Source organism: Corvus hawaiiensis, chromosome 5 (assembly GCF_020740725.1).
Source record: "Corvus hawaiiensis isolate bCorHaw1 chromosome 5, bCorHaw1.pri.cur, whole genome shotgun sequence".
NCBI classification, from domain to species: domain Eukaryota; kingdom Metazoa; phylum Chordata; class Aves; order Passeriformes; family Corvidae; genus Corvus; species Corvus hawaiiensis.
This window is the reverse complement of record NC_063217.1, coordinates 36,427,124-36,439,177: the sequence shown is the minus strand read 5'-3', so window position 1 is coordinate 36,439,177 and position 12,054 is coordinate 36,427,124. Positions and strand designations below refer to the sequence as shown.

At 38.7% G+C, this 12,054-nt stretch overlaps 1 protein-coding gene across 3 annotated transcripts in view; it reads left to right on the top strand.

Annotated features, from left to right (window-relative positions):
* Positions 1-751: 751 nt before the first annotated feature.
* Positions 752-12,054, top strand: part of NEIL3 (nei like DNA glycosylase 3) — a 28,684-nt gene continuing 17,381 nt past the window's right edge. For 2 of the 3 annotated variants that reach the window (XM_048303912.1, XM_048303911.1), the window contains exons 1-6: positions 752-862; positions 4,140-4,255; positions 6,225-6,359; positions 7,621-7,834; positions 8,930-9,004; positions 11,480-11,646. In XM_048303912.1, coding sequence (XP_048159869.1) covers positions 767-862; positions 4,140-4,255; positions 6,225-6,359; positions 7,621-7,834; positions 8,930-9,004; positions 11,480-11,646 — 803 coding nt within the window. In that variant the 5' untranslated portion in view covers positions 752-766. Of the gene's footprint in view, positions 863-988; positions 1,095-4,139; positions 4,256-6,224; positions 6,360-7,620; positions 7,835-8,929; positions 9,005-11,479; positions 11,647-12,054 lie in introns of those variants that run through there. The other variant, XM_048303913.1, reaches the window with a different exon arrangement.

Below are 12,054 nucleotides of genomic sequence, written 5' to 3'. Positions count from 1 at the left end.
TTTGATTTACAACCCTGGAAGAGACTAGGTCTGGCTTAATTGACAAAAGGATTACAAGCTTGTATTCCTATAGTTATAAGTTAAATTGTACACTGGGTATTTTGGTGGAGGGTTTTAAAATATAATAGTGTGATTTTATACAGTTTAAGTTAAGAATGTAGATGGTATAATAGAGACATCTGTGTGTACGTGACATGAGAAGTTATTGGTCAAGACGCAGCTGCATTGCAGTGAGCAGTGCCACAGGTGATAGGTCATAAATCCAAAACAAAGTGTCGTTTTAAGTGTCTATTGGATTAGAAAGTTATAAATTACGATGTAACCCTAAATCTTGTGACTAGTCGCCATTACTCGGAGGTGTTGTAAAATCTCACGCCTCGGCTGATGCGTTTGTTATTTTAAACAATAAATTCGTGTAATTGCATAGTCCCATCCCTTAAAGTTATTTTCCTCCGACACGTGAAAGCGCGGAAACGGACAAATACCGACTTTTTAAAAGCTGAAACTAATTTCTAATTGCGGATTAAGTTTTGAAAGAAGACGCATTTGCGAGTGTTTTAGACAATAACAGGGAGCTACCAGGAGCCCAGAGACTCTCATGGTAGCCCCGTTATTGTCCAAAACGACGGCCAGCAGCTACCGCAGAGCAGAGCACAAACAGCAGCAGCGCGCCGGCTGTGTGGGGCGGGGCCCGCGCGGCAGCACCGCCCTCAGGCGCGCGGGACATTCGAAGGGCGGGCGGAGGCGGCGCGGGGCGCTCGCGGCCATGGTGGAGGGCCCGGGCTGCGCGCTCTGCGCCGAGCGCCTGCGGGCGCGCCTGCGCCGGGGACAGCGCGTGCGGGCCGCGCGGGGCGGCGGCGCGGTGAGGGCGCGGGCACGGGGGCGCGGAGCTTGGGACAGGGCCGGCGACAGGGCCGGGGCGGGGGAGCGGCACGGCCCGGCGGCCGGGCCAGGCCGGGGCAGCCGTCTCGCGCAGCGGGGGCCCAGCCCTTTTGCGCCTGGGTGCCCGCAGTGGTGAACGCCGGCAGGTTTGAGTGAGAGCAAGCGAGCGGGCAGGAGCCCCTGGGCTGCGAGGACACGGAGCTCAGAGCAGGGTGGGTGGTGCCTCCCGTGCCGCAGCTGCCGTCGTCCGTGGGTGGTGGTGGTGGGTGTCATCCGTCAGTACTGTTTTCATTCTTCAAGTTATGAAATATTCCTGTTATCAGTATAATAGTTCTCAGCAGGTCGCATGTGTAAAGGCGATTCTGAAGCTGTAGAAACAGGAGCTTTGAGGAATGATGAGGAAAAGCTTTTAGAATCACTCGTGTTCGCTTACGATAAATTTCAAAATACCACGTTGCTTGATGAAATGTTAAATATAAGGAAAATTTTTACTAATTTTATTTGTTCATAATCTCCTCAGTGTTTGCATGTGCTAGATGATCTTTAAGGTCCCTTCCAAACCAAGCCACGCTATGATTCTAATCTATGTGGTACATGAGAAAGGTACATGTTGACCTGCAGAAAGGGGGCTTTTATTTCTATAATTACTTTTTAAAGCAATTTTAATTAGACCAAGTATTTAAATAAAGAGTGTGACATCTGCTTTCAGTGTACACAGTATGTCATTTTCCTGCTAGTTTTTATCCTTTCATTTGACAGCATAAAATAGTACACTAGTACAAAGCTGCTGAGACTCGTGAGACCTTGTAGCAGGCAGAGAAATCAGGGTGACAGTAAGCAGGCCTTGGCTGATGAACATGGAGGTACACTCCTCTGGTTTTGAATACAGAGCTAGCTAAGGGATCTTTTTTCCATGCCTGGTTTTGCGCATCTGTAAGACACTGTGTGTTGCTTGTGTCCCAAGTTAAGTACATTGCATGCCTCCAGGCAGAAAGTTGGGGAATTTTTACCCACTTGCAGCGTGTATAAAGCAGTGTAGGAGTTTGTAATTAAGGCACAGTAAGATAGTACTTCAGTGAAACAATTTAGGAAAGAATGTGGTTGAAGATATCTCTGTCGAAGATAATGTCTTTCTTAAGTTTAGTCTTTATAGGTTAATATCTTCCAGGGCAGATTTTTGAAGGAGTTATGCTGCTAAGGTTTCAAAAAGAAATCTCACTCTTGTCAAATTGATTGGTGTTCATCACGTTATGCAGTAGAAGTCACCTCAGGGCAGACTCTAGTAATTGGAAAATCACCATCCTAAGGGTCTTCGACTTTTTAGATTTCACAGGGGCTGCTAACCATGGCCAAAGCCTTGGCCACTGCTGAAGATTACACTGTTACGGAGAGTTTGTACTATGATGGCTGTAGGGGTTTGCTTGATACCAAAGTGGTATGAATTTAACTTCAAATATTTGAAAAGGCAAGTTTTCCATCTCAGTCATTTCTTGTTCTGGTTTATTTTTGACAAACCTGAATGGCTTGGAGTTAAAATAAACTTTGTTGCACAGCAACAGACTCCAGCTGGAAAGCATGAACTGTTTATATGGGAGCAAAATTTTTCTTTCTTTGTATTTTGATAACAGACAAAGAAAGTGATGTTATGCAAGAAATATTTTTATTTTCCTACTTGACAGAATAATAGCCATAAAACTCTCTAAATGTATATCATTTCAAGGTAATAATACAGTGGGAGATTGCATAGAGAGTAGCTCTGAAATATCACTAACTAGCAGAAGCCTTGCTGATTTGCCAGAAATGTATGTTTCATACATATTTGCATTGAAATTGAGTGCTGTGATTGAAGCAGTGATATGTGTATCTGCCTTGCAGTTAGGGCTATGCTGAAAGTGAATCTGCTGCTCGCAGTTTTCAGCAGGGTCTGAATGGACATTGGGGTGCTAGTCAGGGGGACCTTCACAGGTTGGGAAAAATGGGCTGGTAGAAACTCAAGTTCAGCATTTGCAGGACTTGCAGAATCCTGTGGTTGGAACAGAAGAGTGTCATGGAACAGCACAGTCCTGGCTGCTGCTCAGATGGAAAATGGCTCTGCATCAAAAAAGGACCTAGGGTCCTGCAAATGCTGAGTCAACTAGCATGCCCTTCCAAGGAAGAGGGACAGCCCCATGCTGGGCTCTGCAGGTTGAGGAGAGTGATTCTTACTTCTGATGAGCACTTGAAAGGCTGCACCTGGGTTTCCAACTCCCCAGTAATAACGAGATAATAACAATATACTAGTGAGTACTCTGGTATGATTAGCAGGCTGAAGCACATGGTGCACAAGGAGAAGCTGACAGAACTGGGATTTTATTGCTCTCCTCAGCTACCTGTAAGGAGGATATGGAGGAGACAGAGCTAGACTCCTGTTGGAGGTGCACAGTGGGTGAGAAGCAGCAGATGCAGGTGGCAATAGGAGAAATTCTCATTATGTATTAGGAAAAATTTTCCACCTCAACAATAGGCAAGCCATAGAAAAAGGGCCCAAGGAGACTGGAGTATCCCTCCCTGGAGCTGCTCTGAATTTGACTGGACAAGGCCTTGGGCTCCCTGTGCTAAGTGTATTCTGCTTTGACCAGGTGTTTGGATGAGATAATCTGTAGACATCCCTTACAATTTCAGTGTATTTTCATGTGCTAAGCAAAAAAATGCCACTGCTTCAATCTCACAATTATCTTGTCCTCTAGTAGTGTCATACCTGCTGCTCACCTGCTTCTGAGATTAGACTTTAAACTAGTAGGAGGAGAGAGATATCTCTGTGGGCTCAGCAGAGGCTTTTCTGTAATACACAATGCACCATGCAAAACGCTGAAAGCTTATTACTAACATTTGGAGAAGAATATAGATCTGCAAATGGCAGAATTGACACTCTGACATGTTTTTAATATTCAAACGGTACCTGTTTATTTTACACCAGTCTGAAACTCTTATATAAAATTCATGACTCAAAGGAAAAGGCATAAAATTTCCTGATAAAAAAAGATGTATTGTTTCAATTAGGAAAAAAATTGAGCTAAGTTATGATAGCATTAGCAATAGTGACTGCTTCCTGGGTTAATAGTCCCATTGTTTTTGGTAGAATGCTTAAGGAGGAAATAGTTAATGTTGTCCAAGTTGGAAAATAAGTTCATACAGCTGCTTGCTGAATGTGTACTGATGCTAGAATCAAAGCAGTACAAATTCTCTTTAATCCTTGTGTGTGTGTACTTGTTTTTCAGACTGCTGCAAGTAAAGAGAGAATCACTGGTCATGATTTTCTTGTTGGACATGTTTACAGAGGTGTGGAGACATTGGGAAAGGAACTTTTTATGTATTTTGATGAGAAAGCTTTGAGGTAAGAAATGAGAAAAAGGCTTCCTATGCATTCAAACTGAGTGTATTTTTGGGGTCATCTTGTTCTTGCTAATTGCACTTCAGAGGTTTGAAAGTGTTACAGAGAAATTTCTCATCAGCCTCTCTGCAGTACAGGAGTACTAGATATAGTCACATGTTCAGATAATTTACTGCTTTACTCCAAGATTCAATATAAAGGTATCTGAAAAGGACAGTTACTTTTTGACATGCTTTGTTTCAAATAGGAAATTGCATTTTCTAGAGACTAAACAGATCCAGTGCATGCAGATCCCTGCAATATTGTGTAGCACTAAATAATTCTAAAGTCTCACCTTTTTACTTTAAAACAAGAAATCAACTACTTCTTACTACTAATTCTCATTGAATAACAGATACTAGGTTTAATTAGCATGCTTTTTCAATTTGTAATTAAAATGAGAAGATTTCTATTTTGCCCTATTTCAGGACATCTGAGGTAATGAAACACTTTAGAATGAAATTTTATAGATTTCTTAGGGCTTTTGAATGTAAATGTGTAGTGATGATGCATTTTTTTCTAGTCATGAACTGAGAAGGCAGTAAGATAGCTAAATAGTTGTGATTCTTAAAGTTCCTTTAAAACAGTATACTGGAGCTTGGTAAATGAAAGCATCATCTATTAAATTGAATTAAAAATAACTTTCTGGAAGCATTTAGTGCATTATCATTTGTTAGCAAGATGCAAGAGTTTGGTTTAAAAAGAAATTTGTCTAGGTTTAAAAATAAGTTTGGCTAGTTAAGCCTGTGCAGTACTACTCACGGCACTTCAGAATTGAAAGTGGTTATTGAAGATAAAAGTGACTGAAGCAACTATATCACCTGAACTGACGTGTAAGAAGAGTTTTGGAAAGACACAGGCTTGTAAGTAACTCGTAGCATTAATTTTTTTTCAAATTTTAAAGAGTTAACTTTAAGAATATGCTTAATGACCTGTTGTCTTAGCCCATCTGTAAATACTTAAAATGCCTGTCTTTCCTGAAATGTAAGAAAGCTGGGCTTAAAGGAAATACAGACCTGATACTGCATTTCTTTGGTCATTTATGTAGTTTAATCTGTTAAATCTTCTTGTAACTACAAAATAATCCACTTTTTCTGATATACAGTGTATAGTAATAGGACGTTCCTTCTATCTTATGGTTTTTAGGACTTGATTGTACCAGGTGAATTTGTAATAAATAAAATGTATGAGATAATAGCCAGACTTGCCCTTTGCTCAAGCAAAGCTCCTGGCAGAATATTTTATAAAATGTAAGACTTAAAGCATTACTAATCTGTAAAATGAATGCTTGAAAGAGTCTGTTCTTCTACTTTGCCATCTGTGCATTTTTCAGTTTATTTCTTTTATTAATTTTTAATTGACCTGCAGGTTTTGCCTTGGTTGTAGGCAAAGAAAAGCCGAAAACAACATATGGCAAATACTAATTACTTTGTTTATGGCATTCCTGGATGTAGCTGCGATGTGATAACAGTGGTGGCAATATGGGGACTAAAGTCTTTCTTTCCATATCAGGTGCTTTCTGCCTGATTTAACAAAATTTTCTGGTCAAGTAGCCTCATTTCTTTCAGCCTGCCTGAAGGTTTAAGAATCTATGTTGGAAGATCAGCATGTCGAGTGAAAAAAATTCTAAGTGCACCAGAAAATGGTGCTACTTAATGATCAGGTTTGAGTTCTGTATAATGAATTATGAAGACTACTTAAAACCAGCTGTATTTTGGAGGGGTTTTTCCTTGGGGAGCATTCTTTCTTCTCTGGGAATTAAGCGCTTTGTAAGCAAATAGTTTGTTGCTGTGTTACTGGTAATGACTAGAATTAATGTACATACATACTGACTTGGTTAGGTAAGGTTCACAGCTTCTGAAAATAGACTGGTGTAATGCTTGGAAACCATAGTGAAGTTAAAATACCTATAAAAACTCTCTTTCTTTCCGAGGATTCACTTTGGTATGAACGGTTCCATGCGCATTAATCCTGATGGAAGCAAAGACAGAAATGGAGCACAGCCAGTTTTGGAGATACAGCTTACAGAGGATACCATTTGTTTTTGCGATGTGACAGTAGAGTACAGGTAAAGCAGAAACTAACAAAACAGTGTCTTTCTTTTTATAACATTCTTTTAAGGAAAATGAAAAATCATGTACAAATTGTTAAGTGCGTGGATGCTATCAAGACAAAACTTCCTAAACATACCAGATTTATTTAAGTTTGTTAGTTTTGTATCAGAGCTTACATACAGTTAAAGTAGTTCCGTGCCATAGTGTCATTAGGTAGTGTCAAGACTGGGAATGAAAGTTTGATTTAATTCTACCCCTAAATCTGTATGCTGAAACCCATTGCTCTGTTAATTTCCATGAAAGTCTCACTTCTTAACAAGGGTAACAAACAACCTGTCATGATTACTGGTTTCAAATTTTTATTCTCCCAAGGCTGGGTTTTTATTTTTTTCCTTTTGGAAGCAAACTTTTATAATTGTTCTAATTTACATCAAGCAGATGTTTATGCCCATTAGCATTGTACTTCACACTGCTAATAAAAATACCAGTGAGCTTGATTTTAAAGTGATTGAGGCTCTTGAGTGGAAAGGGGCATGTAAATTCATGTAACATATATAAGCATACTTAAAATTACAAAACACAAAATCTGATGTAAGCCCAAGACTTCTTGTACTGTATTATTTTCAATGATTATGCTTAACCTAATAAAATGTATATCTTAAAATCTGAATTTTTTTTTTGTAACTACTATTAATAATCTACTACTACTTATATCTTTTACATAAGTATAATTAGCTCAGTTGGTTAGAGCATGGTGTTAATAATGCCAGGATTGTGGGTTTGATCCCCATATGGGCCACTCACTTAAGAGTTGGACTTCATGATCCTTGTGGGATCCTTCCAACTTAGAATATTCTGTAATTACTTGAAATGTAATATATAAATATATTTTATATATATCTATATATATACGCATAAATGTCATGTTGTAACTAATGGACCATATAACCATACGGTTAGTTATGTTCAAGGGTCTGAACACATGGGCTTTCCATCTTGGAAACAGTTTTAAAGCAAGGAGCTGGCAAGTATTTTTCAAGCTAATAGGAACAAAATGAGATGACTTCTTGTATGTTGGACTAGATGTGTGTATCATTGTTTTTGGAAGAGGTGCTTAATGGAATTTCTGTGCCTCTTCCTGTCACTGGTATTTTCATGGTTTCTGTTATCTGCATATAATGTTGTATTATAATTTGTTGTGTTGTTTTTAAAACCACACTGCTACATAAGAATATATTTAAAATAAAAATGAATCAGTGTTTTTTTCTCGTCCAGAAATGCAGCTGAGTGTGAGCAGAAAGTGAGGATGATGGAAAGCTTGGATGTCTGTTCTCCAAAGTTTAGCTTCTCAAGAGCAGAACATGAGATTAAGCAGCAGAACACCCGCATGTTGTGTGATGTGTTACTGGATCAAGCAGTATTACCTGGAGTGGGAAATATCATAAAAAATGAAGCACTGTTTGATAGTGGTCTTCATCCAGCTCTTAAGGTGGGTGAATGTCTCAAGATGGTTTTGAAGGACACCAAAGTATTAAGAATGTAAATACATAATAATATAATATTTTGCTATCTTCTTACTTTTGTTTTGTCATCTGTCATTTCTTAAATTATTCTTAGACACTAAATTAATGTTCTATCATTATAACAGGAGGTTTTTGTCATGGCACTCTTTGGAGCTGATTAACTTTCATATTCTGACTATGTCTAGCATCCTGTTATGCTACCATTAAACTGACAATCCATAAATAAGGGAAAGTGAAAACTGCTCAGGTTTTCTTTGTTCAGTTACTACCCAAAATAGTTTATGTGGTAGAGTTGATTATTTTTGCTGCTTCTTCTTCCACTTCTTGTCCTGCTAGCTGGCATCAATTGTTTTTTCGACCACTGTTTATCATACTTTTTCTGTTTTAAGATCCTTAAGTGTGTGTCTCCAAACTCTGGTTGAGAAGATATTTGCAAAACAGATTGAGATTACGTAGAATGTAAATGGAAGCAGGTGAAGATTAGTAATTTAAAAGTTTTTTAAACATAGTATTTTGAAAATTGTTCATGGGATTAATCTGGATTTTAATTTTATCTTCAGTGTGGCAGAAAAAAAGAAAAATGTGATTTAAAGTTTTGAGTTCTTAAAAAATACTTGGTTGATACATCTCTCTAATAGTGATGCCTTTGGGTCACATATTCTTCTTGAATATCTCTCAGAGGAAAGAGTCTCAGGATGATAGGTCGTATTATGATCCATGAGGAAATTAGGAGGTATGTGAGACTTGCTAACTGTGATTCATGTGATCATGAACTCTTTGGTCAATACAGGGGAAGACAACTTAATTTTCTGCCACATGTTTTGCTTGGTTGAGGCAAAGCATGTTGTTTGGTGTGCAAGCAGTGAGTTTTTGTAGCATAGAATGTGAACATGTGATGTTTTACTGAGATGATACATATAATATGAAGTCAGGGAATTATCACAACATGAAGAAAAGCAACTCCACATCAGTGTTCAAATCGCACCTACCTCAGAAGTCTTTTTTTGCCATTGTCCCTTAGCACCATAATGTTCTAAAAATCATTCTTGTCTTTCTTACAGGTTTGCCAGCTGACAGATGAGCATATACGTTACTTGGTGAAAATGACACGTGATTTTACCCTGCTTTTTTATAAGGTATTGGCACGTATTTCTGGAAAACTTCCAAAATGTTTCTCTGGCGTGTTAGCTGTTTGTGATCATCTGGTGAAAACAGTATAAAGATGCAACAAATCAAGTGCTTCCATTAATAGGAATGTTGGTTTGTGTGCTCTTTATTGCTTGTGAATTTTCAGATGATGGAAAGGTAGGAGGAATCAGGATTGTCAAAATATGCACAGCTTGGCCCAAAAGTCTTTCACAGATGCTGCCTGAGGGTCAGTTCAGTTTTTCTGTACGTGTGCTGTTATGCCACTCTGAACATGTCAGAATTGATGTAGGTGAAGCACAAAGTTACATATAAGATAACATAAAGATTACTCTTCAAACTGGAAACTAGAGATTGTCCCAGGGAAGTATGAACATAGTTAATGTGGCTTCCTTTATAAAACTTGAAATAGCAATTATATTTGTTTGACTAAAGAGTTTGCAACTTCTAGCAACTTTTTTTTTCCTCACCGAAATAATGGTTTTGGTTGCTAAAGTGAAATAAATAACAATTTCTCCCTACTGCTACAACTTCAGTAGGACTTAATTTCTTCTCCTGTAAATTCCGTAATTCCTGGTGCTCTTTAACTTTCCATAATAGAAGAAGAGAGAATTTGACCTAATTCTTATATGTTTTGTTTCTTTAAGCTGCATGCAAAGAAATGAACAGTAGTTGTGACATTTTTGTCTGTTTCTCTTCATGTCCGTGAAAGGCAAGGAGCTAGCAGTGCTAAAAAGAATTTTTTTGGTAGGTGAGGGGGAGGGCACCTAACATTCCTAAAATCATAAAGGCTAAAACTGTAATTTGTTTAATAGTCTGCTTAAATGTCTCCTTTCCTTCAACCCACTAAAGAGTACTTTAGTTTGTTGGCTAGGGAAATGGTTTATTTTCTCCAAACTTCATAGTGAAGTCTACCAGTAAAGAGACGCCATCTAGTTCTGCAACAACTATAATACTCAGAAATTTAAAGGCTTTTAGACTCATAATAAACAAGTTAAACTTTCTGTTTAGCCGTTTGGAAAACTTGTGTAATCCACACTTAGCAAGGATTCACCAGGCAAGTACTTTTAAGAAGGCTAGCCTCTCTTCCCATCTTAAAAGACATAACCAAAATATGTTATTGCAAGGGATAGTGCTTGAAATTTTTTTTATAGACTGTTACAGATTGTTTGCAGTAATCATACTGTATCATTACAGATGCAAAGATGATGAATCTTTGTGTAAAAAGCTGTTGCTTTTATTTGGTTTTTACATAACTGAATGGGAAAAAAAAAGTCTCATAAGGAACTGACTGAAAACGTTGAGGAGGCAGCTGTGAATGTTCATGCAAATATAGATTAGTAGTTCCTTCTGATTTGAATTACTAGTTTGCACTGGTACAAGAATTCTCTTTCAGCAAGACTGATGAATAAGAGCACAGAAGCAAATATACTATGCTCAAAGACACCTGTGTTTTGGGAACTCCAAGGGTCCTCATACATTATGGAGCTAGAGCTATTGAACTCTGCCAGAGCTGTGCTGGTATTGCTGGGCCAGCTGTGGTATCATTTGAACTGGGCCCAAGCATTTGTGATTGTAGTGCAGAAACTCATGTGGCTCTGCAGAGTTGGCTGCATCTCTACTGGGCACTTGTTTGGCTTTTTTTTTTTGCCACTTTTCGCTGTAGTGTGTCTATGCTGACTTCATGGATATTTTGTGAATTGTCTCATGAAATGTGCCTCTCTGTCAGCTGTCTGGAGGCTCTTTAAGTCACTGTGCCCTTGGGATTGTACTCTGCTTAATTTAATATGACTTTCTGCCAGGATCTGGGGAGCTCATCGTAGTGCCCAAGTGGCTTTTCCTGAGCCAGGTTGTCTGGCATGGCCAGGGCCAAGATGAAGTTGAGCAACTGTACTGGGCACTACCCAACATTTACAGAATCTTGGGAATATTTCTGCATTGCACAGTTCTTTAGGTTTTGGGAAGGCTTATTAAGCCAGATTGTAGCATCAGGTCCGAGATGGTGCTGTGCTGTTTTTGGCTCTTTTGGGGGTGAGACAAGGTGGTGTTTTTGTGGTTTATGTTTGTTTTGTTTTCTATGCTACATTGATTGGTGCTCATTAGCTCTTCAAGAGGACACCTGCAGGTGCCAGGTCAAAGACAACTGATGCTGAATCAGACCTAGCTGGTCCAGCTGAACTCAGAGAGTTCCTAGCATGTATTTGCTTGTTGCTTGCTAGTAGGTCTTTTTTTTTTCCTTCTGTCTTTCGTTTCATTATGTGGAGAATTACAGACATTGTTGTACTTGATTTGTCAATTCTCTGCATAAAATCATGTGAAATACAGCTATAGCCTTTATTAGTGTCTCTCTTAAATATCTTCATCTAGTCATTGATTTGATGGTTTATGTAGGGTTTTTTATTTTCAGACTCACATAAAATTTATACGGAGTCTCTAACTTGGATTTCAAACCCGTTGTGTTTTAGTGCCGCAAAACTGGGTCTCCACTCTACAAGCACTACAGAGTGTACAAGCGCCCAGCCTGCAGGGAGTGCAGTGGCAGCATCACTGTGTGCCGTCTGGGAGACAACAACAGGATGACTTACTTCTGCTCTCGATGTCAAAAGGCAGACCCCCAGCTTGTCAATCTTAGGTATGATGGTAACATCATAATTTTTAAGCACCTCAAAGTGCTGTTACAGTAAGAGGACACACCCTTTGAAACAGAATGGATCTGTGTGCATTTTAAAACATCTTATAAATTAACTATGCCAGACAAAACCCAGAATATCTTGCAAAAAAAAAAAAAGTTTTGGCTGTTGGTATTTGAAAATGGTTAGAAGCTTTGATTCTTTGATACTATTCCTTTCAAAGGCATCATCTATTATGAAGTAGCTATTACTCTAATCAAATGTAGGAATTATAAAACAATTCAGAGTACTCAGATTTGTTCACTGAAACTAAGCCACTGGAGAAGTTGCCCTTTGTTCTTGGTGTCATCAATATAAAGGGCTTGGATGTTTCCACACAACTGAGTTGAATATCATGAATATAATATCTT